The 27862-nt window shown below is 37.5% G+C and overlaps 2 protein-coding genes across 5 annotated transcripts in view; one reads left to right on the top strand and one right to left on the bottom strand.

Annotated features, from left to right (window-relative positions):
* The window catches only part of LOC111265999 (uncharacterized), a 67359-nt gene extending 51705 nt beyond the window's left edge, over positions 1-15654 (top strand). For both annotated transcript variants that reach the window (XM_086970749.1, XM_086970750.1), the window contains 2 exons: positions 13630-13987; positions 14411-15654. In XM_086970749.1, coding sequence (XP_086826875.1) covers positions 13636-13987; positions 14411-14502 — 444 coding nt within the window. In that variant the 5' untranslated portion in view covers positions 13630-13635 and the 3' untranslated portion in view covers positions 14503-15654. The remainder of the gene's footprint in view (positions 1-13629; positions 13988-14410) is intronic.
* A 6232-nt stretch (positions 15655-21886) lies between these two features.
* The window catches only part of SMC1 (structural maintenance of chromosomes 1), a 31748-nt gene continuing 25772 nt past the window's right edge, over positions 21887-27862 (bottom strand). For all 3 annotated transcript variants that reach the window (XM_086970753.1, XM_022843099.2, XM_086970754.1), the window contains exons 5-11: positions 27265-27642; positions 25961-26640; positions 25440-25860; positions 24146-24790; positions 23639-23877; positions 23176-23354; positions 21887-22661 (exon numbers count right to left, since the gene is read on the bottom strand). In XM_086970753.1, coding sequence (XP_086826879.1) covers positions 22482-22661; positions 23176-23354; positions 23639-23877; positions 24146-24790; positions 25440-25860; positions 25961-26640; positions 27265-27642 — 2722 coding nt within the window. In that variant the 3' untranslated portion in view covers positions 21887-22481. The remainder of the gene's footprint in view (positions 22662-23175; positions 23355-23638; positions 23878-24145; positions 24791-25439; positions 25861-25960; positions 26641-27264; positions 27643-27862) is intronic.

Genomic DNA, 27862 nt, shown 5'->3' with positions numbered 1-27862 from the left:
ATCATAATTTACTGCGAGGGCATTCAAGATATTTTGTGGTGAATGTTGAGTCAAATGTTTTCAGTCAATCCCTTTTATCCACAATGGAACAAATGAACAAAACGGTTTGCCAACACCCTGACACGGGCATTGGCAAAACCTAAGAGGGGTAGGAAACTTTTCATTACTAGTGCTTTGCTGCAACATACCATGCTCATTAAGTTTGTGTATTCGGACATAAGCTACGCATCAAACCTTTTACTTTATGATGAACCCATACATACAAGAAGAAGATTTCACGATAAAGGGGGAATTAAAAAATGAGACTCGATATCGTTACTATAAAAACAGAAATTTTATATACACAAAGAATCACAGACCAACCAAGCCGACTTGAAACTTTGACACAGTATTTGAAAAACTTCGGTCACTCTGTTTCAGAGTAGGATCTGCCCAATATTTACGGATACGGCACGCTAATCAAATAAGAACTCGTGATTACTAACCAATTAAGCACCTAATAAATTTTAGTAATCTTGGTATACAACAAATAAGCCCTTCACGTAGATTAATCGAAATAAAACGTCCATAAATAAAATATCCGAAGCGATGTAACATTCAAAAACTGAATATTTAGAAGTGAAAGCGTTATACAAATACGTATTTCTCTATTAAATGCGTAACTAAAACAGCAGTAAAACTATCGCTTGCTCTATAGTACTGGAAACAGCTTGTGTGTTACCAAATATTGGTGTATGGGCATATACAATATCGCCTGCAGGCAATAAACTTACCGGTGCATTAGCAAACACAGCGTAATGTACATAACTCAGGGAATCGTTAATAAAAGGCACTTTTTTGGCAACACTAAAGTACAACAGGGCGTTGACCTAGCGCAGTAAAAAGTCACTGCCACAGGAACCAACAGTGAGAAACGGTGACGTCAAAGTTAAAGTAAAAGACACCCGATCCCGTGCTTTGCAAGTATTCGTCGAAATTCTTGAGGGAACAGCAGGTCTACCAGCGTATGTCGACACTACTTTTTGAAACAAATTGTCAGGTAGAAACCTACAAGAAATTACAAATAAGGACGAGAACTCTATGGCTACTGAAATAAGCAAAAAAAAATTTCGTGGTAAACGAACCTATAACCGCAGTATTGGACGGTGGTTTTCTATGGTTCAGGTTAGGGGCTGCGCAGCCGCCAATAGAATCTTCATGCGGAGTCCAAGATGGCGCCCATTAGATCATCGAGTTAGTCTCCGTTCCGTGTTTATGCTAAAAAGGGATCAGATATAAAACTTTCGAATGCTCTGATTACGTCGTAACGATGAAAAATTGCCACGATGCAAGCAACTGGGATTGGAACCAAAACATGCAAAAAGAATCCCTACTGCTAGGACCGTGATAGAGCGAATCACTCTGCCAATTCAACAAAATGGAAAAAAAATTTTGGAAGAGGCCTCAGACAGAAGCGTGAACGTAATTCTGGAAATGGCATGGTTGATCTTAAGTTGTACGCACGAATTGTGCTCCCGACATTCATCTTTATGTTGCGGGACCAGTTGGAAACAATTGTGAAAATGACTGATGTGTAGAAGAGGATGAATGAAAAAGGGCACAAATGCAAGGGATAAAAGGAAATAGCGTAAGCGAGATAGGAGCTCTTCCCTTTAAGGAAGCTGTCGGGAAATACAGAGTGCAAAGGCCGTGCAATCATTAGCGTACTTAGTGAGTAATTAAATTGTGCCCGTACAAGGTCATCTCACGATTTGCTCGAGGGGTTGGTTCGGGAGTAAACCTTGCAATGATAGTGAACTCACGTTGACGTAGTCGGTAAATGTCTTAGAGATGGGATATAATATTATATATATAAGTCAGAGAGGGCAGCGATGTACAGAAAACGGGCAATGGTTTCTCGCGAATCTAGCTCGGAAACCAAGTTCCTTGATACTTGTATTATGTTAGCCCAAACGGATTAGCTCAAAATCTAAGCAGACGGGTTTTGGAAAAAAGATCTTAGACATATTTCACGAAGCTTTGCATTCTTTTTTTTATTTTGTAGCGGCGTAGAGAAACCACATCTCCTCACCGGTTGCCATGGTGGCTGCGTGTCGCTCAGTCTCGAGTGAGATGCTGAAAGGCCGCTTTCATGTTCCTTTGTGATTTTCACTCAGCTCATGAGGCACTGAAACTCTTCATTTTGTTTTAATAATTCCCGTTTACGGTGCCTGTCCATATTCATATGTCTACAGTCCATTTTCTCGCCTAATTCAGAATTTTTTTGTCTTTTCTCAAAAGTGTCTTCAATTGGTCCTCAGCGACCCTAGATGGTCGAGCGGGGCGGGGTACGCCCTTCGGTTCAAAGATGCTGGCCTTAAACCTTTTATAGCAGTTTTAAGCAATCCTCTTTCTATAAAACTCTCGCCGTACCCGGCTATTTTGGTAGCCGTTTGACCTAGGCAAAAGGCATAATAGAGTAGGTGTTTAAAATGCAGTTCCTGTTCATCTGAAGCTTTTTATGATAGTAGACTCTTGTTTAAATTTAAGATAAAATTTCATTCATTGCACAACGAATTTAACGAACATACAAAGGTATATATAGAAGTAAGTAAACAAAAATGTTAGCATTAACAACGAACAAAAAGTACTTGTGTTCAGATACATATGTTCTTCCAAAGGTAGTATTTTTCTCCCATAGAGCGGCAAGTTAGGGAAGTTGGCCATTTTCAACGATTTGTTCAACAACCATCGAAAATTTCTTATAAATGTAAATGAAAAAGATGTCTGTTTTTCCTAGCTCCACGAAATGGACATACTTCGTTGTTTATCATTTACGCCTTTTGGTCGCGAAATGGTGATTTTGTTGGCATTGTTCAGCATAGGTGAGATACAAACGATATTCTCGACCCTTGAATGATATTTTTGGATTGGAGGAGTGTTTTTTTTGCGAGGTACCTGAAGCAGGGTATCGATTGACTAGATCTAAGAAATAGAATCTCGTAATAGGACAGCTGTTACGAGTTAACGGAATTAATGCTGCAGGACCTGAGTTGACTTGTAGCCGGATAACTGTAAAGCTGCAGGTCTGCAATCAATCTATGGCATGAAGCGAATAAGATCTGTTCATGTTAGAACGGTGTGATGAAATAACTGCAAAAATGTGAGGGATTAGGAATCGAAAGATAATTACAAGGAGGTAACTGTATTTAGTTCGTATGATACGTTAGGCTAGGTGTGGCAGCATAATTAGAATGAGATATAAACGGATAGCGTGTGCTTTTTAACGTAAACCTATTAGCTATATAAAAAATATCGCTTGTTATTCTACGCTATTTTCTTGGTTTTACTATTGACTAAACGCTTCGTGATGTCATCAAAGGTTATTGTTCACCTTAGCCACCTTGTTTGTAATTTTTATGTAAGTTTCGCACCTCAATTTCTGATAGAAAAATCTTTTGTAAAATAACTTTTTATTACTATTTCACATATGCATGAATATACATTTAGTAAAATCTGACTATCTTAACTACCTTATGTTGATAGCCGTTCAGGATAGTCTGACCATTCGTATAAACACATAAATATAAAATCGGTACCAATGTCCGGATGTACGTAACTATAACGTTGTTGAAATTTTGATCTCATTTTGAAAAACAAGGTATTTGAGATAGGGACGTACTGATTTGGGTGCATTGCCCAGAGTAATATTCATTGCACATGATTTTACAAAATTTAAAACTGCATTTCTGGCCTAGCTTCTATATCCCTGGATTTCTCATTTCAAATGATGAAATCTGTATAGTGCTATCCTGGTTAGCTAATAATGTAACGATTACTTCTACTGGTCCCGCTATCTCCAATCATCATCAGTCATCGCTGGCGATGTGTTTTTTTTATCCCCGTGTCTCTTCGTAATCCCGGCCAGCAGATACACAAGGTGACTTCGAAATAAAGTGCAAAAACCAAGTGTTAACTTCAGTAACGCAGGTTTAATTCTATTTATCATATTCAAATCTCTTCATTTTATTTTTCATCGTTAAATTGTTCGGCCGATTTGAATACCATAAGTGGCAGTCGATGCGATCTTTAAATTAAACAGTTTGATCGCGGTAAGCACCGACTGCTTTCATAGATTTTCAATAGTGACTACTGTTACCGTTGCCTTCCTGACTCTTCTCGATGTGTGTTATGAAACAGCTTTTACATGTTATTGAGGTACGAGGTACCCGAGGTTCGTGAAAGAGTTAATTATCTTCAGACTTCCCCGTTCAAATGAAACAAATCAACACTTATAAACCAGCCTCTTCTCTTGGAATTTATAACTTTTCTTTATATTTGAACGCTTCATTCTCTGACATGGTTTTGCAGTGTTAGTACAGTTTCTTGTGGGCGGAGTTCGCTTTTGCTGCACATTACGAGACAAGATTAACAATAAACTTCATAAAAGACTGCTATTGTATGACTAGTGAGGGCACATCGCTAATGAGGATTGAAAATACTAAGACACCTTGGTTGTCCTTTTACACAGACCTGTTGCCTGACGACGACCCTTTCCATTATCTACGATTATAACAGAATTTCTCTGAAGGATGTCTTTCAGCAACCCAAGTACCGTGAGTAACACCCGTTACTGTGTCAGCTTTGTTAGGATGCTTCTTAACCCGTAATCAAACGCAGCCTAGAAGTCAACAAAGGTGGAGTAAAAGGGTGGTTTTGATGACGCAGCATTTCTTCAATTTTGTTCATGAAAAATATTAGATCATTCGAGTTTCTCCTACTTTTTATGATAACGGGTATTATGCAGCCTCTCCAAACTTATGAAATTTTCCCCTCATCCAAGCTAGCGTTGAACAGGCTCGTCTCAAAATACGCAGAAGTTATAGTCTCTTTGCTGTGTTCTCTACGGATTCAGTCAGGGCCGCATACTTTCTGATTGCGTAACTTCGTGACGTTGACGACCTCAGCCTAAATTGCTGAACTACAAAGTCGCCATCCACTTAAACTTCTCAGACGGTTAGCATGAGTAATACTAAGACTGGGATCATACACTTGGGTTCTCTCAAGAGTTTGGTTTAGAGGCTCTTCGGTTCGGCTAGGCAATATTGTCTAGCGTGTCTCGAACGTCAGAGCCAATAATATATAGGGTTTCTTCTAGAAATTCAAACTTTCGTTTCTATTCGACTTTCAACATTTCGATCAGTTCATCGGAAAATTCTGTCGCAAGTGGACTAGCAAGCATTACGATAATAATTCTATTATACTTAACAGGCATGCAGTTGTTAAACATAAGTATTAAGCCATTAGATGACAGAAAACAGTTACCGCGTCCGTGACTAAAGCATTGATACGGGTGACAGTTTAATATGCAGCACGGATATATATTTCGTTAATATTAATTTATCGATGTGTTGAATGCCATTAACAGGTAACAAAACTGGATAGGGAAATATACTTTAAATATAATACAATGCTATAAAATTTATATAGTGCATTTTTATTGCATTGCAGTAATTTTTATTAGTCCTTGTCCGCTTGAAGGTTTTCTATGATGAAATTGCTAAGAGTGAATCTTGTTGACGATGTCAAGTTCTGCTCATAACTCTTCTGCGTTTTCCCTCTTTTCAAAATAGTACTGTGTGCTTGATTTTTGTTTCTATATTGCAAGTTCTAAAATTGAAGTTTGTGCTGCTGATTTCCTCATCAAAAGGAAACTGCAACAGTTCTTCCAAGTGCCTGAACTCGGTAGAGGTCTTTGTCTCTCGCAGCCTTTTTTGCTACGATGCTGTCATACGACTTGTTCCCAGATGAATGACTATTCTTTTTGGAATTCGGGTACTGTCGTCTAGTCTAGTCTCTTTTCATTTAGGTCCTTAAGATACTTTCAAAGGCTTAGTCTCTATGAAGCTCCATACACTCATCAAAGCTATCGTAAAAGGTTACATGGATAGGTTCCAAATGTTTACTAGGAAACGTTTTAGTTTCTTAACAGATTTGGCTTGACTTTGTCTAGGAAACTGGGCGTAACAACATTAAACTTTTTTGAGCATATACGCAAGCATTCGCTTTTCCAGCTATTAGAGTACCTTAATTTTCTAATAATAAGCATTGTTTTTTGAAATGTCTTATAGAATACTACTTCCAATCTAGTCGCTCATTGTCGTTTGGATTTGTCGACGCCTACCAAATTGCCGGACCAGAGGCGCTCTTTAATTTGCTGAACTTTTTTCTAAGAATTTTATACTGTTGACCAGGTAGGTGGTGTGACTTATGATTTAATAATTGTACTGCCATCAACTGATCAGACGTCATCCGCATAAGAGGACACAAAACACAAGCGACAGTGTCATTTCGCACTGGGTTTTCCTTATAGCTCGTTTTCATCGTTAATTCTACGCGCACTGTAGAATTGTCTTTTGCAAATGTCAAAAAGCCTATTCGATCCAACAGGAGTACACATCTCACGCAGTTCCAGAGATCTCGTATTTATGGCATTCGGACGCTTTCTGTTTACTAACAAGCGTAAATCGTCGAAACTATCGCCCAAACGTTGGCATGACGTTTCCATCGACTTGGAATAGGAAAAAAAATGTTTAGGTCAGTAGTGGGCTGGTTTTATGCACTAGCTGCTCTGGGCAGTCTTCTCAGGAAAAATTCGCAAACCAGCAGCTCTATACTCGCGCTCAGAAGGCTGACGAACTGCTTCAGTGGTGACAGAATTGGTGGGTTGCCTTTTATACGATTTTTGCAGGCTAGAACGATCTAGATTCGGTAATCAGATTAAATTATAAAGTAAGTCAATTTTTGAGATCTACACTAATAGTGTAAAGTGTTATTTGAAAAAACTTTATCTAATCAGAAAATCTGAATTGGAAAGGAATACCTCAATCAATTTGGAAAGTTATGAAAAAAAAGTGTGTTTTTTTGTCTTCCAGAAAAATGCCCACCAACTTATACATCGAGAACGTTTGAGAAAGTGTTGAACCTCGACATATTGACTTAGTCCTACTTCTGATCTGACAACTTTCTTATAAACTACCTGTTACTCTTGACGCTCACCCTCTATCCACTGAGATTTAGACTTCGGGTCGACCTTAGGCCCTGACAGAGTAGACCAACCGCGATGGAAGTAAAAGGTGTGTTCATGTATTTTTCTGCAAAGCTTGCACCTTAGCTACGTCTTGACCTTTTACTATGTGGTTCTGTATAGACGCTACACGATGATTAATGAAAAATCTATTTTAGTTTTATGCCACTGTATCTGCGGATTCCACTCTCAAGAACTAGATTTCGAACACCGGGAACTCGCAGTAAAGTTTGCTCTGACTGGGACAGACGAAGCTGAATGCTTTTCTTTTTTGCTAAGCTCACTAATTGTTATAATACAACTATGTTTGACACAAAGTTTTACCATTAGATTTCGTTCGCATAGTCGGAAACCCACGATGCAATGTGTCTCGTGGTCACGGCCAGATGCACCGGTAAAGGTAACCTGGGCGCCCGTGCTTTTCAGCTTTGTCCCAATGAAACATGACCATGTACGTTATTATAATTGCTCTACACAAATTTTAAAAATAAAGATTAACCAATATACTGAGCAATCCTTGTCCCTAGTCCTTAGAAGTTTGAAAGATATCTGCTAGCTATGGTATTAAAGTACTGCGTGTCGTGTAGTATTGATGAAAATGAATAAATAATTAGGGCGAGACGCGAAGTTTGGTAAAAACGAACCCATGAAATCCCTAGCCTTTGATCGGCGAACTATTTTTTTCCACGCCCTCATAGCAGGCTCAGAACAACAGCACTGTAGTTCACTACTGCTATTCATTAAAGCAGATAAGCGTACCCTTTGTTGTAAAAAAAACGAATGAGCTTTCAATAACTACTAGGCCACTCGAAACACATATATGCACCTGTTTAAATAAACAATTTTCCGGTACGCAGGATACAGGATAGAGCTTGGAGAAACCAGTTTACCTACCCAACTAACGTATATATATATATGTAGAGAGAGAGAGAGAGAGAGAGAGCACGAAGCTTTCGGCTAATTGCGCCCGTAGGTTGCAAATAAGCAAAAGCTAGCAAACGATCAAGCGATGAACACAACGACGTTTGGGGTTTATCACGAAGGAACCTACAGTTTGGAATAGAGCTTATTTTTCGTAAGAACTCACTAACGAAATAGAAAACCCATTATGACGGCACTCTGCGAAAGACGCACAGCACACCGGCGCAATTGACCAAGAAATTTGAAAAGACTTGCTTGCTTGCAGATAATGAGGCTCGGGAGACCACGATTCGAACAAACGAGCCACAACATCGCTGCGGTAAGGAACAATGTGGATGTCGATCCAACGATTTCAACTTGACCTCGTACTTAACAATTTAATCGGTCGATGAGCACTCTGCGAATTTTGACTGCGAAATTTTCAAACCGTGCAGTTGTTTACACAGTTCAGTTATAGGTCACGGGAGACGAAACTGCAAATGCTGAAACGATCGGCTACATCGCCGCTAGAGGCAGGCTACTCTCGTTACAACCGCTGGTACAGGTGGCAGCATCAGGTCGTGATCTACGTGGTCAGAAGCACTGAAGCAATTGAATGGAAAAGGATCAGCGTCTGCAGAAGAAGGCTTGACAGACAAAAGAGATTAGGCATATACCGCACGAAGAGAAGGTGGCCATATGCAATACGAAATCGACAGATCTGGAGTCTTAAGACTTTCGGAACGGAAAGGGCTGGGGACACAATTCAACAGTGAACAGTAGTGCAAAAACGCTGGGTTTACTGGAAGATAGTAGCAACAGCGCGCGGTTGCTGTTGAGCGGCGACACAAGATTGTCAGCATTCCGGGTTTCAAAAGGCACAGCCGAACGGAGAATATGAATGCTGCGTGGACGCAGCATGATAGCGATGGTCGAGTCCCACGGCTAACAAAATGCATAGTTAATAACTACTAATGCGAATTATAGTTTATACATGTACTGCCACTATAGCATTATAGTATGGTATGGAATGGCATGAGAATACCTCAGTTAAAAATGGATTGCCCAGTGAAATGCTTTCTTTATTATAATAACTTGCGTATCTTCTTCTACTTTAATAGATGTGAAATGAAGACTCTAACTTTCAAGATATTTTTAACCTCCCCTGTATATATTATCAGCTCACAGGCTCGTTTGAAATGTTCCTGTTGTAATCCTACGAACTCCTTTTTGATAGCATTACTGAACGAATCTATATTTTCATGTTAAGACTTGTTGGATCCTCACTCAACCACGCTCTGTGAATACTAATCTAATGAGTGTAAATCTGTGCTGTAAAGTATGCCCACTATCTAGAGCAAGCTTTTTTGGTTACTTTGGCTATCGATATGTGTGTAGAACACGAACATTGCTTGAATATTTGCTTTTACCCACAAAAAATCCTCTAGATCGTGAACACGATCGAACTAATGATCTACGATTGATTTTTACATTGATGAAAAACGTATTTAGTAACATTTCACCACTAAAAAATTGACAAACAAAACTAAAAAGCATGACTTATTTGTCATCGGCGAGAATCCGTTTGACTTGTACGACATGTGATGTGTATCTGAGTTCCTCTAAACAATACGTAACATAATAGGCATAAGGTTTCTCCAATAAGAATATAATCGAAACGAAGGGATTACCAGAAATGTACTTTTCAATGATGTCGATTAACTCTGGGGGTTCGAAATGTTTTTTCCTTTAATAAATTTTTTTTATTAAAGTGTACTAAAACCTGACTTCCCTGCAGCCGCGTACTTATTTTCAATGCTTCACACCCTTCGATTTAGTGTGACCGAAGAAGCGTATTAACTCAAAGGGGATTCATTACGTCTAAAGGGGTCGGATGCTAGTTTACCTTCACTCATATAATGATGACGAGGCACTGTTTCCGCCTTGTGTATTTCTTTTTTGGAATGAGTTTCCATCTAGTACATCTAGTAATACTTCGTTTCGGGATGAACGGATAACCGTGTTCCTAGAAGCTACCGGTCTAAAATTCGCAAATTAGAAGGTGCACCGTACTCTTTTCATTTATTTGTCCTTTTAACAAATCAGATTTAATGGATTCGTCAAATTATTTGCTATGCGCCGGTGCGAAAGTGCTACTTTACCAAAGACTGCTGCTAAGTGGTCTTTAGAATAGAAAATTCTGACTAACGTTTTGTTGCAACGTAATTTACGTTTTTCTGATTATATACTGCCCAAGAACAACATTTTACAATATTAAAAACTAATTGAAAATAATAGTAAAAGACGAAATAACATTTTGAATTTTGGTCGAACAGGATCTTCAGATGTTGTCACAGGGTAATAGGAAATTTCTGTACACCTACAAACTTTTACTTGGTGAATATATTTAGTTAAAATAAAAAACGCTTAATCTACTGTAGTCTTGAATGTATACAATCAGGAAGACTTCCATCGGAGATACCGTGTTTGCACCAGCTTGATTTAGTAAGTGCATTCAGAATCAGTTTATGTTATTTTTCTATTAAATGATATGGGAAAATCAAAATTTTGCAAACGATGTGTTTTCTTATATTTAACATTATCGAAAAAGAATTAACGGTTTTTTTAGTTAGATGGCTTTCACGACACGTATTTGAGGTAACACGAGTTATGTCAAGTCCGTGTTGGTGTTATTAAAAGGCGATTAAACAACAGTTGATACAAAAAAATTTTGGTATGCTTTGATTAGATTAATTATAGAGCATTTTCAAAATTTGATATATTTTATAATTGTATTGTAATAAAGGAAGGAACGGTTCGAAGATGTTTCTGTCGCTCTTGTTTTCAAAATTTCAATGTGAAAGATGTTCCTTGTAAACATTGCGAAAAAATATTTGAACCTGTTATGAAAGCTAATGGAGAGCGACACATGGACGTATAGCTGTTTCATCGCTAAGGAACTAAAGATCCATTACTAAATACTTTTTAAACCATTTGAAGAAAGCTGGCTGCAGAAGAAAGCTTGATATTTAGGTACTACATGAACTGACGCTAAAAGATTGTGTTTATATCTGTAAAATTCTACAAAAACACGGTGAAATCGAGCTATATCTGTTGTGGCTAATTGCAGGTGAAGAAGGTGTATCACAGGCGACAATAATGTATGAAATGGATCATAGTCAAAGCAAGAGAAAGCTCTCTAAGCAATGGCGAAGCTTGGTTTGGCGCCAAAGAAGTTGACGCAATGTCTTTGGTATGCGCAACCATGAGCTGCTGCCGGCTGGTCGAGCGTTTGATTCGGACCTTTACCGTTAACAACTGACAACCAAGTCTTTGAAAAAAATTGATTAGAACTAGTGAACAGAGGACACGTTGTTCTCCATTATGACAGTTCTAGGCAAGCTACATCTTTAGCTACTCGGCAAAAAGCGAAGGTGTTTAACGCACAGCCTATATCTTGCACAATTAGCGCATCATATGTTTCGGTCTCTCCAATTTATGGTGTTAATTCAGTTTCGGTGGAGAGATGCCAAAAACCACTTGTTACGGTTTTTCTTCCATAAATTGTAGTTCTACCACCATGGGAGTCACGGTATCAGCAGCAAAATAAAAAGAGGTTGTCAACCAAAATGGCGCATACTTAGTTTACTAATACTATTTTAAAGTATAGAAAAGAGTTGCTTTAGTTTGAGCTTAAAAACTGTCAGTACTCTCGATTACTTATATTTTAAAATGACGACGATATTCGAACCACTTGGAGACATCTAATAAGCGACAGTTCCTAATTATCGACCGTATGCAAATAACAGTAGGGTGTGTAACATAGGTATGCATTTTTACTGCGTCGACAACTTTAACGAATCTTCTGCTTTATCTGTTTTTAGCCTCACAGCAACAACTCGACGCAAAGTGGATAAGCTTTCTTGAACATTTTTGATACATGAAGTAGTACATCGATCATACGTAAAATACATGTAGAAAATTAGGATCGTAGTGAAGTACAGACTCAATTGTTAGTTGATAGCTTCTAGCTAACCATTAGCATATTCGTGTCTAAAAGGCTTTCAGTAAACCTGTTACTACCTCGTCTTGTACTTATCAAATCTTATTCAAAGCATATTGTCACATCTGCATGAGGTTCGGCAGGCGTTTAGGAGGGGCCTTGATGTAATCACGAATGTAGTAATGAAGCTGTTCCACTGAAGATCACATGCACTGTGTAAGAGAGACATATATTTTGTGGCTTCTCAATTAAATAAAAGAAAATAATAATAAACGGATTTGCAATGCAACTATCAAGTTATTGTAATGCGAGTGTTTCCACTCACCTAAGCGTCGTTTGCTATTTCTGTTACTGCTATGCTTCGTAGACTGGTCTGTGAGTCAACACCTGTAATGATGCCTTTGTCATTCTCTACCTAGTAGCTGACTACTCGGTAACCATTGTTTTAATTTCGTCTGTAGATAATATGCGGCTCCTAATCCGTTTGAAGAATAAAAAGGTTAAAATATTTTTTGCATGAAATTCAGCATTACTCATAAGGTCGCCTTTAGTGACCAGCAACTATTCAAAAAGTCTTGTTTTTATACACTACATTGTGAAATAAATATGTGTCATGAAACGATCTCGAAAAAATTTAACTTGTATTTAAAAAGAAAAGCTAAGTGTAACATCCATTACTTTGCACAACGGGTTGCCTTGTCTTCACCTTGAAAATTGCCTTAGTAATAGGCAAAACTAAATTTGCGTGTGCACCTTTATGTATACATATACGGTAGAAATAAGGAGTTAAGATATAGAACGAAAATGAGATTTTAAGATATGGACAGCTTAATGTGATTTGGGTTAAACATAGTGTTACCCAAACGAATATGTTTTACACCTATAAAAGAGTTGTACGGCTTTTCTGTGTTCTTTTAACGCTATCTTAATATCCCTAATGCGTGCGTTTTAAAATGCCTTTCGTTTAATCAACTATGTTAATGGTTAATAGATTGTGATGACAATCGTAATACTTTAGGGGCAAGTATCCTTGCCATTTTTTAACGTACGTAAAGCTCGTGTGAATGCAAGTGGGCTGTCTAGTGGTTCAATGTGGTATTAACTATTTCTGCACAATAGACATGACTTCAAATTGCCACAATCCAATTTTTGTGTCGTTCATGAACCAAGTGATTCGCGATTATTAATAGTAACCAATGCATTTTTAAAAACATGCTTTTTTGAATTCTAATAATAGAAATATTCAACTTCATAATATTACCGAGCACTAGGTAATCTCGTATGCTCAGATGCATTAATAGGACCTTGAAATAATAATAAGAGGTTGATGTTCGTTCAAACAAATTAAACAGGTGTATTTTTATTATTCTTAAAGTGTTCTGAATTATCTGATAACTGATATCGTTACTTTTTAGTTTACAAATCTAAGTAAAATTCTTATTTAGTATACACGTTGCGAGTAGGAATATACTGGAGTACCTGAAATCGTTTTCTGGAGCACGGTAGGAGAAGTTAAATTTTTTGTAGGACCTGATTTTTTTGCTACAAATAGCTGTCATTCTAATTGTCGTTTTGCTGAACTTCGGCGCTGTGTTATTAGTTAGGAGTGATCTCAAATAGAGCTAATGCGTAATCTTAATCAACCAATGTGGTATTTCAGGTAGTCATGTTGCAGCGAGGCTCGTGGTGCGTCGTGCTGACAGTAGCCGCTGCGGGTTCTCTACTAGCAGGCGCGGCTAGAAATCAACTGATAGCCGATGGTCCTGCAGAACCTGACACATTGATGAATTGGAAGAACTCTAGAGATTTGCAAGAACATAGGGACCTGTGTGAGGATGGCACCAGTCCCGGATTTCGCGAAGGCAGCCTGTTAGATATGAAACGAGCGTTTCATGCAATGCGAGGCAAGAAAGCCGCACCTTTTCACGCTATGCGAGGTAAAAAGCTCAAAGGTAGCAACGGGGACATCAACACCATTATCGCTGAGCTCCGAAGGCAAATCATGGCTGGAAAAAGAGGTTAGTCTTTTTTCTCTAATTAATGACAATCATAATAAAAATTATATGCTATATTATTTAAAGTCACCTTCCTTTCTTCTTTACATGAACGCTACTTTGCACTCATGTATGCGTTCGTATTACATGAGTGCATACATACGAATGTTTTTGAAGCTAGTTTTTGAATAAATAGAAACAATAGAAAAAACTATTTACTAAAACACCGGCTTCATTCTTATCTATGATTTAGGGTACTTATGTTATTGTTCAAGTTTTCCCCATAACGGAGCTTTTCCAATGGACAATCCAACAAATTTAAAGTGATACTAAAGGAGAAAAGAACGGATATTATTTCTAATGTGTTTGAACTCAGGAGCACCGGCGAGCCGATATAAGGAATTACTTGGTAAATTGTCTTAGATAATTCAGTGCATTTTGTTTCAGGATCGTTCTTCGGAATGCGCGGAAAGAGGTTCGGTGGCCCTGCTAACTTAGAAGCCGAGGTCGCTGCACCTGTTATGGAAGAGACCCGGTAGATTCTAGACCTAACGGACGTCCACTGGCTTTTAGAGGAGGACCAGTCTGGTCCAATAATAGCCGTAAAATCGCATTTCCTAATATGCCTCAGCCGCAGACAAAAACCGGCCGTTCGTTCACACGTATTTAACCAAAGCTACTTATTTTAACAAGTTCTTATCACATTACAATGCAAAACTGCATTCCACGAGCAAATGAAATAAAAATAAGCTTTACGTTAAAACATGCGTACATATACAGAAGAAAAAGTGAACTCTAAAGTCTTGCAAGAATCCAGCTTAGATATGAAAATAAAAATTTAGCCGTTTAACTGAGCACAACGGACCTGCTACAGAAACGCATGACCGGAAAACCTTAGCTGCAAAGAGATCCATAAGTAATTTGAGTATATTCATTCGATATATTAATCTAAAGAATAGCGTAAAAATTATAAGAGTGCCGAATCAACTTAGCTATTCCATGAGTGATATATTATAAAATGCATTAAAGGCTTTTTTAGGTAAAGGGAAATCTTCAAGAGGAATGGGTGTACATACAAACCGTTCCCATCGGTTTGGCAGTCTTATTTTTAAAAAATAAATTTATAAATGGGTTAATCCGTAAACAAAAATTCCTGAGTCAGCGAGAGAATTATTTGGGAAATAGGCATTGGGCATCACCAATTTGAAAGTAAAAATGGCGCAAACATTTCGATAAATAGTATCCGAACGGTGATTTGGAGTGCCCGTAACGTCCTGAAGGACAAAACAGGTTTCATATATACGCAAACACACTATCCTGGAGGGATTTCTAAATCAATCCCTTGAAATCCGTTCAGCACTTTCAGGTTTCAAAGGTCACTATGACTGTCATGACCCTATTGCAGAACATCACGCGTAAAGCTTATTTTAATATAGTATTGTAATATGTTGTTTGGAAATAAGCTGCTGATAAGCGTCGTAAAAAAATTGTCTCGATTAAATAATATTGGGAAATATTACATGAAAATGGAAAAGTTAACAGATCCACAATAAAGACTGATGAAGTGATCTCAACGTGGAATGTTTTCCGTAGGAAAAAGATATTAGCAAATAAAATAGCAAACTACTGAACGCAATTTTACGAATGACGTTAACTGGTAAAGTGGTAATAAATAATGTACGCAGTATATATCTGCATGTGTAAATGATTGAATACCAATATAGATTTTTTGATTTAGTAACCACAGTTTTACTCGACAAAGCCGATGATGTAAGATGGAAGTATTAATGACGGTTTGCAGGCTGGCGAATTTGCTGCAGTATGCTCTTAGTGGTCGGCATTTTTTTAAAAATTTAAACTATAAAAGTTTAATGATGTTAAGCTTTCCAATTACTGTTTCTATAATGATCACGCCGGCATAGCCACGATCATTTTCTAGACCACTCCCTTACTCCGTAGCCAGCGACAACATAAACTAGTTCGTTACAACAGAGGACCTAGGTTTAATCGGACAAAACTAAGAGTTCTAAAAACAGTTTTCTAAAAAACAACACGTCGTTCATCCATCCAAATGAATCCGCCGTAGTTTATCTGTCGGGGTGTATAGGCTGCATAACCAACTCGTTGTATTTTAATGAAATACTTAGATTAACACAATGTTCATCAACAACAAAGTTAGCTTCCGTGTGAATCTGGTCCCTAAGATCTCATTTCGTCGAGCTATGCACCTTAGGTAACTAACGTCACTCGAATCAATCAAAAAGACGCCACACCAATAGAAAATATTACAAGCTCATTAGTACAAGCTTAGGAGAAGTATGAATCGGTTATACTCAGTCGTGTACCAACAAAGAAAGCCTGGTACAAAGATGATTAGCTGAAACTGCAATTGATTGTACCGCCAGATTGCGTGTTGCATTTATCTACAAGTTTCCCCTCGTTCCGAAACGTCGCTACAATGTGCAAAATGATGGCATGCTTGAATCCAAAAGGGCATACATGATACAATTCTTAACTATCCCGACTGCAACGTGCAGAGCGGCTTTTCTAAGAATTAATTATCTTAGACAGCAAATAGCTCAAAAGAGTAATAATATAAATAATAATCGTAAGAATTCGAAGAGCTAGTATCAAATATAAGATGATTCACAACACAGCTACCTGGTAAATTCGAACCTATCCTTGTACACTTCATAATATAATATGAAGTCAAATAGAAATCCGATCACAAACAGTGTACGAATATTGATTCACATGCAAACAATCCAAAATAAATAATGGAATTGACGTTTTTTATATCTTTATTTTGCTTGTCTAGTTGCTTGCTACACATGTCAAATTTAGAAGACAAACAAAGCGTCGAGAAAATAAAAATGCAAAAAGATAGGTAAATTCTGTTATTAATAGTTATGTCTATTAAATCGATTATATTAAACAGTAATATTTTTCAATATAGGGTGATCCATATAAATTCGACATATTTATCATAATTTGCTTCTAAGTTTAAGCATATGTTTTAACAAGATGTTTTGCATGCGCTAAGAGAACCCAAAGGCGCCAAAAGTTCCTAAAATTATACTTATCTGGGTCTCTTAATTGGTAAAAGATACTTTCCTCTTAAAAGCAACCGCTAATTTCTGTATCAAAAATCTAGAGTTATCATCAATTTTACAAGATCGGTGATATGCTTTATAGCTAAAACAAGATAAATGCTGTAAATTATACAGCAATGCCCAGAACCAAAAACATTTCCTGGAATAAAAAAAATATACAATTTACATTTACTATACGAATAACCGATGTTTGCGCTTTGTATTTGGTCAAGCTTTTCGCATTTTGTTTCACTGAATTGCTTGGACCTATTCTAATAACACCAGAGTAGCTCAATATTTAGATTAGACCAAAAGACTGCTGTCCTCGGCTCTTTAGCGATGTTTTATTTTTTAGATAGCGGATCAAAGGCTCTGGAAACCTATCAATAATTGTACATGTATTGACCACTAAGTTACCACATTTGATTTCGCAATTTCGTGTTCCTGTGGGTGACGCGGTGCTTGTGCAACGTAGGCTATCAAATGCTTTTTTAATGCATGTTAGCAAAAGACATTACATAGGAATATGGAGATTTAAAACATTGGCTGATCTTAAGTCGCCTACTTCATACCTTGCCGACATAATTGTAACAAGTGTAGTTTTGCATTTTTCTCAAATATTCACCTTATGGATGTCCATATCTTTTAGAGCATCTATGTTAGTGTGTGTGTCATCTATAATTGTATATCAGACCAAGTTATCCGAACATACCATTAAACAGAAAATTTTACCTTGTGGAAGCCACGATTTTAGAGTTTTAGGTGGTGCCAAGCTAATTAAAGTCTATCATACACAGTTTCTTGGTAATAACTGTATTAATGGGGCTGCAAAGAATCGTGATTTTAGCCGACGGATACCACGGTGTCAATCTTCATTTCAATCAAAAGCTTCCTTAGATTTCTGGCATTATACATCATGTGCAGGATCTACTATAAGGTCCCTTCCCCCATAACTATATTTCTGTGCTTCGTAGATTTAGGCATTACAGTTATACTGTACACTTATTTACGCCAGATGAACTTTATAGGCTTAGAAATATGTCGCCTAAAGCCTTTTAACTTTGAATAATGGGCGGCGCGGTCTACAAGTATCTCTTTAAGTTTGTTGCCACGGTAATTATAAATATGAAGCTATCACTAGCTTAAATTTTAACGTTGGCAGAGGGTTGCCGTGCGGTTTTATAACTATGTTGGTGAAACCCTAGATAAGTCCAGCAAAACCCATCCCAACATAATCTTCTAATGAGGACAAGTCCTACACTGAAAAAGAAAATCCGAGGTGACACAGCAAGGATAGGTGTGGGTGTTAAAAAAGCATTGAATGAGATAGCTTAACATTATGTATATATATATATATATTAATTAGGTTTGTCGATAGGTTTTTACCACATTTGTTTTTCGCCTCGCTTTTCCAGTTTCTGGTTTGGGGTTGTTAGATATTGTTGAAAAGTCATTCCTTGTTATCATTTTTTTCAGCTTAAAAAATCGTATGTTGAATTCGGCATCCAAGGTATTTGTCTTAGAAGTGCTAAGTTTTCTTAACCCTAAGAAATTTGCACACCGTCGTCTAGAAATTACTGTTCTTAAAAAAAGGCACAAGGCGAAAAGTTGAACGGTATTGGGGTCAAAGATGCTGTGTTCAACTTAGGAATGGACTTTTCAGCTATACAATCTTCGCTCTGTATGTTTTATCATTATTGTTGTCGTATGTTTATGTAAATTATAGAATTTGATACCGATTTTGAGTTTTGCGAGCAAAAGAGAGCGATTTTGCGGAACTTCTTATTCACCTAGACTAGAGTGCTATCGATCTGATAGGTGTCGAGTATACGGCAAGGTCTCTGTGGTTGAGCGTTCCGCTCAAGTAAAGTAAGCATATTACTATGAAGCTAAGAAATGGTATTTTCTATTTAGAGAACCCACCACGGGTGACCGTTCAATTTCGGTGATAACTTTAACTAATTATCTAGTTGCCGCTGGTAATATTTATATATATACATATGCCGCTTTAATTTAATAAAAGAAAAAAAGATAAGATAAAAATGAATTTGTGTATAAACACTCTGAGAAAGGTGTCACTCAACTGTGGCTATAGCGCTCTTTTCTGCTCGTACTAATCCCTATTGCAATATGACCACGCAACAACCGGTTGAGGTACAAGAATCAACCTTACGTAGACCAGTAATCAGTGAGTTTAAAAGGATCAACGCAGTGTCTTTTTTCCAACGTATGAAGCACCACCGGCATTAAATGCTGCTAACGCCGACGACTAACTGGTAGCCTGTGATTATCTACCTGATGATGACAACATAGTGGCGACCGATTGTCGTTGATTTGTTGTGCATCCATCATCTAGGGGCCTCTCTTTCCCGGCTCCCTCTCAGCAGAATATCTGAATACTAATTTAGTACTTTTTCAGACACTAACAGTTCCTTCGAGGCGTAAATGTAAAAAAGAGTAGACGAAGTTACACACTTTGAAAACGTACTACAACGACTTCAAGTAAAAAAAAAAAGTGGAAGATTCTTGAATACGATTTTATTGAGCTACGTAGAAAATAAGTTAAAAAAGTATACTGTTTAAGAACAGCAGCTGCCACAAACATATGTACGATGAGCAGTTCTCGTAGTACGACAGATTAGTGAGCTTATAAATGCTTAATGAGCAAATAAATGACGTCCGTCGGTTATGACAATTGTGGTTTCGATAATCTTAAAGTTTATGGGTTTTATATATTTATTTAGTTACCCAAAAGCATCCATGCAAACGAATGTTTCACTAGATTTGGATCTCGAATGTTGCTGAGTTTGATAATCAAGTGTAACTTTTTCGAGCAAAAATAACCAGTGAAGTACGTGATATTTGCTGTAGGTTATCCTTATCAGATTTATACTGCTTTATTGGGGTACTCTGAATGCAAGAGAGTGATTTAATATTTCTACGTATATTTTTGCGCGTAACGACAGAGTCATATTTAAAGGTGTAACGGACGGGTCTTTATATGAAAGGACCCATTACATTGCATTATATTTACGTTTGTATATGTATCTCTAAGAACTATCTAGAACTCAGATGTTTTAGTTTAAATTGTTTTTAAACTCAAACAATTTTTTCTAGTTTTTGTAGTTTATTAGTGTTAATTAAGCCATTCTGTCAAGAACTACGCCGCCCCATTAGATGGCACCGAATACTACGAAAATGAGAATATTGTTGCACGTTGTACAATCTTAACAAACTTCACATAAAACCTTTCTTAGATTGATTATTCTATTGTTCAGAGCTGTCATCTTTGCGACTTCAGCATTGTATCGCGTACACTATATATTCTCAGCTAAAAGAAGCTAAATAAACAAGATATAGATCTAAATATATGATATAACCTGAAAAATGCATTTGCATGTGCAATAGTACAATTGGAAAGCTAAAATGTAATGTACATAGACAATCAGGAACCCTAATATAAGTAAAAGTCATAGCTTCAGCCCCTGCGTTACCAGAAGCTATCCGAAGGCATCTATTAAAAGAAAATATCCTACCACTTATCAAATCTATTAGAGCGTTTCGAAGTTTATTGTTAGTTTAGTTTACAGTGCCATTGTTAAGCAATGCGACGGAAGTGAGCTATATACACCAGCGCGTTATGCACTTATGCACAATATTTAAATTTAAAGCTTTATACACAATTTTCAGCCAATTTTAAGCTCAATATAACGCTCTCATAATGTGTATTTTATGAACATAAAATGAGTTATTTTCAGATCAAACTTTAGAATATTAAAATAATTTAGGTTGAGCCCGCATGGACATTTACTAAGCAATGTAGTGATTGTAGTACCAGGTCTATTAATATAATTTTCTTCGTGACCTCTAAAAGTATATTGTAAGTAGAATTGGGCTTCGTAACCGCAGAAGTACTAAAATTGCGTTGAGTAGAATAAACAGTAATCGCACATAAATTTTGAATATGTCCTTAGACACGCCTGATATGATGAATAATAAAGATGATTAGTACACCCGACTCTGCCACATAATCTCGATGACTCCTATCGTGCCACATGGGATACCTGTTATTATCACTCAGTGCTGTACACACGACAAAAAATCACCGATATGCAAAAAATGCAAATCAAGGCAAAATAGCGACAGTACGCTCTAATGGCTTATGTATATAACGCCGAGTAGCAAATTGTCATAGAGCGCATGGCGGCTACGTGTGAGTAAAGAAACTACAAGCTGCAACAAAAAAGAGCAAATATGGGTCACCATTGAAAGTTATGAAACAGCTAAAATGTTATTCTTATATACTCAATAATGAAAATATGGCATTGCAATAGATTAGTGAAAAGAAAACACCATATTTACCCGTGTATAGAGCCTCAAAAATAGGTGTTTGGTAATAAGTTACTTTCAGTTAACCCACAAAGGATGTTGACAAATCGACAACTTCACACATCGTAGTAAACTCACCAAGTATCATCGATGGAACAAATAATTCATCAGAACAACCTAATGACAGTTGTGGAAGTTAATTTAACTGATAACGCGGCGCTTTCTAAAAACACCTACTGGCAAAAATTGTATAATAAAGGACTACAAAATTTTCACCTATATTTGTCAACTGGTGCCAGCATTAGTCATTATAATAAACTCGAAATTAAGAAGCTGTCATACGATACGTCGAATAGGGGGGTGTACTATACACTGATTTACCTAAATATATAGTTGTAAAATACTTCCTATTTGATTTATAGTTCCTTAACCATTTAAATACTTATATACTGGACTACGATGTCCTCAGGTGTTTCAACGGTAAAATTAAGACGCCAACATCTCGTTCATAGCTCACATTGTGTTTTATCGAACGTAATAAACGACTCTGCATGTTAAAAAGGCAATATATATACTCATACATATATGACGGAAGTACACCAACTACATGCTTAATTATATATGTACATTTACCAAGAAATACTTCCTTTAATTGCTTTGAAGTGATATTAGAATCAGTCCCGACCCGAGGCCCATGCATGCAACGGTCACAGTTCAGTAGGTGAAAATCACACTACCAGGCGAATACTTCAGTAATAAAGTCTGGGCTTTAGAATTTGACCTTCGTACAAAGATTCTTTTCATAGGGCAACCCTAGACGCAATAAAAGCCACATTTTCAAATAATAAAAATGATTAATTTCACCTAAACTATTTAATAGTATGCGTGAATATATTTTTTTCCTTAATTTTGCGTCTAATGTGTTTGCAGTTACGTTTTTTGGTGTACATGTATTTTCATATATTTGAAATTGGGGAGACAATGAGAAGACGCAAAAGAGGTACTGTCAATATTCAGGAGTAAGGGCTCCATACGAAGGATTTTTTTCGAATACATTGCGCATGTGCAACTAAAAGAAGAGTAAACCATGTATTAACTTATACGAATGTATCCTCGTGTTCAGATAAATCAATTGTGTAGATCCGCGAAATGGTGCACTCGCCCGGATCTGGACAAATGCCCACTAGACAATCCGCGTGGCCATAAAATTCTTCCTTGAGAGAGATCACAATGCATTGAAATGAAGTCTGTGTCTTCTCACGAATGAACCGTGCCACCTGTTAACAAGATAAACGATAAAATAGGTGATTAAGATGAAGCAGCCAGTCGACGTAATTCATTAAAACAAGTACCGACGTAGGATCAAAAAAAGAATAACTTATAAATTTAGTGGGTACTGTTGCAGCTAAAAAATACAGGCTAAAGCCCCACATTACTCGACAAATACCTGTGTGAGTTCATAAACAACGTTTACACCTTAGCATTTACTGATTAGGCAGCTTGCTCTGTAGTTTGAAGATTTAAGATATTCTAAAGGTTTTTTTTTGTTTTGCGCACATTGTGTCCATATATAATATTACTAGAAATAATTTTTTCACACTTTTTCTAAACACTGCATACGGAAGGATCTTATATATATTATTTATAATATATATGAAGGAGTTTGCAAGGCTAAGAATTGCATAGGCGATTGCTATTGTACGACACACTATAGGCATTTAGCTAGAGGGATCGAAAAAAGTGAGTTAGAAAAAGGTCATTTTATTTATTTATTATTTGTTTTTAACTAACCTTTCCAATATTGGTATTATCAAGAGCAGCGTCAATTTCGTCAAGGACGAAGAAAGGCGCTGGCTGATACGAATGGATGGCGAAGAGCAGAGCTAAAGCAGCTACGGTTTTTTCCCCACCTGACAGATTTGACATAGGTTGAAATCGCTTTCCGGGAGCCACGCAGTTATAATTAATTCCTGGGTAAATTACGGTTAAGCAGTTGAAGTTAGTGGTTATGAATAACGTACGGTCTAGTAAGAATAACATCGAAAAACGCATTCATCCGTTATATAATTGATAATTAAACTCTTATCTGATAAGAGTTCTCTACGTCTCTAATCGACACATAAAAATAAATATCCGAATACTTCCATCAAAGGTGTGCCGTATAATCAAAAATGATGTTATCGTTTATCATGAAAACAGTTTGACAGAAGATTGAGTTTGACATGAAGCTTATCCTGTACATCAAAGTACTTACCTTCAAGATATGGTTCTTCGGGATTCTCGGGTCCAAGAAAAGCTTGCGCCGAAGGGTTGTTTGTAAGCGACTTATAAATTTCGTCGATACAGTTTGACACGTGCTCAAAGCATGTGTTAAACTTTTGAAAGCGTTCTCTCTTTACCAACTCGAAGTTAGACTTGGCCTTGCGCACCTTCTTGCGAGCATGTTCGAACTCAGTATCAGTATCTTTCAACCTCTCTTTCACGCTGTCGAGTCTAGCGAACCCAATCATACAACAGCACATTTTAATTTTATTAGGTCTAACACACTACTCACACACACACCACATTTACAATTTTGTTTGAGATATGGTAAACGACTAAAAATGCATTCACAAGCTGGAATTATTATGCATTTAAAGAGCTACAAAATAGTAACACGAAAAACAAAAATATCCGATAACACAAGGCCAAATATTTCTCAAAAAGCGGTAATCAAGTCGTCATTGAATTTCATAAATATTTACTCTTCTAGCGCACTTACTTTTCCATGGCCTTGAAATTAGGAGCCTGAATACGTTGCAACATATTTGTCATGTCGTTTATTTCTTTTTCCATTCGCGCGGTAATCTTCCGCACTTCTTCCGGTGTGTCAACCTCTTGTTGCTCCTCGGACAATTGATTATAATCGATTTCCATTGCAGCCTCTCTAGCATACATTTGTGACATGACATTCGTTCCTTGACTTAAATTCTGATTTCCCTGGCCTTCTTCGCCGTCTTCCTGCAGGACGATATCTTCCATTGATCCCCGAATCAGGGGAATACGTATCCCTTCGAGCTTACAGCTTTGAAGAAGTGTATGTCGTTCGCTTCGCTTCTGCTCGAGTTTGGCCTCTGCTTGTGTGACAGTTTTTTGCACGCCAGTAACCTCTTTTTGTTGTGCAGTCAGTCTCTTACGTATTTCTGCTACCTCCTCATCAATTTCATCCACTCTAATCTTTTTCGACTGCCGCTCATTTTTAAGTGTCGAGATGGCTTCCATTTGTTGCTCAATCAGCTCTTTTTGTTTCTGTTCTATTTCTTTTAGTCGACCCAGTTCCTGTTGATCCTGTTCTACGGTTCCAGTCCATTTATTTACCAAAGCCAATGTGTCCTTAGTACGTTCGTACTCAAGGTGAGAAGCAATTCTAAGAAAAAGGTATCGTTATTTGCACAGTTTTATCCAACCGTACTCAAATTGGTATAATTCGCATTTGAAATCAGGTCATATATTTAATCAGATATTTCGAATAGTTAAGCGTTAGGTTATGGGCTTCAAACAGCGATCTTGTTTAGAGGTTCCGCGAAGTCAGTATATCAGGTATTTCCAGTTCCTAAAGATCTTGCTATTTCTATACATACTGTTTTATTTTCGCACCTGGTCCCACTCAATTATCCTGATACATAATTTATGCAATGTATGCTAAAATAGGGCTCTTAAATCTTACATCTGGTACGGGCGTTAAGGATTTCTTCAGACGGTTGGTTTCCAGTACAAAATGGCGTGTGCCTAGATCCTAGATTATCTCATGTATTTCTCAATTCAGTAGGCAAACACGTCACCACTGCACCACTACAGGCACGCGCTACGTACGCTGTTGCTTTACTCCACACTTGTGCTATTGTACAGGTGGTTAAGCAACGAGGCCCCCAGGGACGGGAAATGACTGACACCGCACCCGAAACGGAAAATTAACCAGCCTACGCTGCACGTACATTACAAGATGAAAACTGTTTAACTGATAGAAGATGTTTTTCAGTACCCTTGGTAACATGTAAAGAGCCAAAAAAACTAACCTGTTCTTTTGGTTTTCAAGCTCTGCACGTTGTTTCTCTCTTTCCTGGCTAGCGTGTAACTCCCTCTCCTCATACTCACGAATATTCGCCACCCCAATCTGCTCACAAAAATCGCGAAATACATCATCCTCAACGGTATTCTGGCGGGCTTTTATTTCATTAATGCGGCCTTCCCGTTCACGCATACTTTGCTCAAGCTGCTTCACTCTAGGCTCAAATGTGGCATAATCCTTCTCGAGCTTTTCTATTTCACTTCGTAGAGAATTTGTTACTTTTTTCTCGGTATTATCTTTATCTGTTTTTGAGTACTTGATCCGAGTTTCAAGACCTTTGATCTGGGACTCGATTGTTGTTAGGTCACTCTCTTTTCGCGCAGTTTTCATTGCCTCACGAAGATCTTCTTGCAGCTTTTCTTTTTGATCTGAAATTGCATACAAACATTAAATATACATTGACTTTGTGATCCTCACATTAATAATTTAATTTTACAAGTTATAATGAATTTGCGATTCCGTTCTTACCCTTCAATTTATGGAAATCCTTGTCATCCCAACGCTTAGCCCTCTTGGCTAGGTCGGAGCTACCTCCCGATATGAACCCGTTTTTTTGATAATAGGTTCCATCAAGTGCTACGGCATCATATCGTTTTCCGTCCGGAGACTGGAACGCCACTTTGGCTGCATCTTCGGCTGTCTCACACACTAGTGCATTATTTGTTGCATAAAGAACAGCTTTCTTGATGCTTAATGGCTCGTATTTCAGCACGTCGTACAGCAGTTTAACGTTAGGTACGTCTTTAAATTCTCTAAGACGTTCTTTAAGAGGTTTGAAATCGATGTAATCCAGAGGTAGAAAAGTTTCAGCCTCAAGCATTTGTTCTTTGAGATATTGGATGCACGCTCGCCCAGTCTTTTCAGTATCAACGACAATGGCCTCCATATTTCGTCCTAACACCTTAGTTAGTGCAACGTTATATTTCTTGTGAATCGGGTGGCATAAATTAACAAGTCGGTCATGTACACCAGGATACAATTTTTTGAAATGCTCTACAATTTCTGACTTCCTTTTGCGTCGAGCGTCCTCATGTTTATCTACTTTAGCGTCTCCCAGCGAAGCACAAACGTCTTCAAATTTTTGTGTTAGTTCCTGGTGCCTCTTCTTTGCCTCGACAACTTCTACACGAAGCTTCTTTTCTTCCTCCCTAAAACATTGTAACCATCAATTAGTTCGCAATTATTAAAAATGTTATATGTGTGCAAGTACCCGTAGCCTACACGGTTACTAAGAAACTATTATGTGTCTGGTAAAGTATGTCTGGTACTATGTAAATCGAAGTTATCTTTACGATCTTAACATGCTGAGAACATGAAATATTTTTCTCAGCATGTGTAAAAATATAGCTGCCTTCATCCCATTTGCTCTCTGACTTCTGTTCAAGTTGAAAGAATGAAATAACTTAATCGATTCCTTCGGCCTTTTTATTTGTTCCTCTTTGAAGTAAGCATGCTAAAAGAAGTTTACACAGTGTAGACGTGAATTTGCATAAATATACAGCTAACTTAATGCGTAATGGCGAAAAAAACAATGTTAAGCCTTGTTGGAAAGTAAAAGTCACCTAATAACATTGCCATCAATATTCGGTAAAACGATCAAAATGGACTTAACATCCAGATATGATATATGGTGATGTGCGGTCCACTTATATTTGACCAAGGCTAATTATAGTTTTATGATAATTGTATAATATGTGTCAACAAATAATGTACAAATTATGTAAGACGACTTTTGTAGAACAAAGGTCCAAACATATTTTAAGATCGCCTACTTGAGATCTTGCAGTGAATTTTCGCTGGTCTTAATGTAGTCGACAAGCTTGTTAATTCGCCGCTGATTCTCTTCAAGCTCAGCTTTCTTTTGTTTCAACTTCGCCTCACACTCGTTTCTTTTACGCAATTCATTGTCTAGATGGTCTTGATCTGTTTTTTGCTCTCTCGCTACCGAATCGTACTCTTGCAGTGCGGCTGAAGCCATTTTACCGGCTTTCTCCTTTAACCGATTATATTCCTTGACCTGACTCTCTTCCAATGATACGTCGCGACCCTTTCGGGCCGCCGTTTCAATACTTTCCTGCTCGTACGCCTCGATCTTCTTTTCTACTTGAGAAAGTTCATGCTCTAGCTCTTCAATTTCGCCTTGGTGGCTTCTATAAATGAAGTCAATAGATAAGTAAAGTACAACATCAGTTAGTTATGAAAGGAAACACATAAGCATAAACAGACCGAAAGTCTGTTTGCATGAAAATGTGAGGTATCTTAAAAACCACAATTGCACATGCTAGCAGATATCATTGCCAAGTTGAATATAGTTCAATACTAGATGCCAAGTTCTTACTGATTTAGAGTCTAGAAGCTACAAATTAAGAA

Source organism: Varroa jacobsoni, unplaced genomic scaffold (genome assembly GCF_002532875.2).
Source record: "Varroa jacobsoni isolate VJ856 unplaced genomic scaffold, vjacob_1.0 scaffold_1039, whole genome shotgun sequence".
Classification (NCBI taxonomy): domain Eukaryota; kingdom Metazoa; phylum Arthropoda; class Arachnida; order Mesostigmata; family Varroidae; genus Varroa; species Varroa jacobsoni.
The sequence above is the reverse complement of the archived record's forward strand: the minus strand, read 5'-3'. Positions and strand labels throughout refer to the sequence as shown.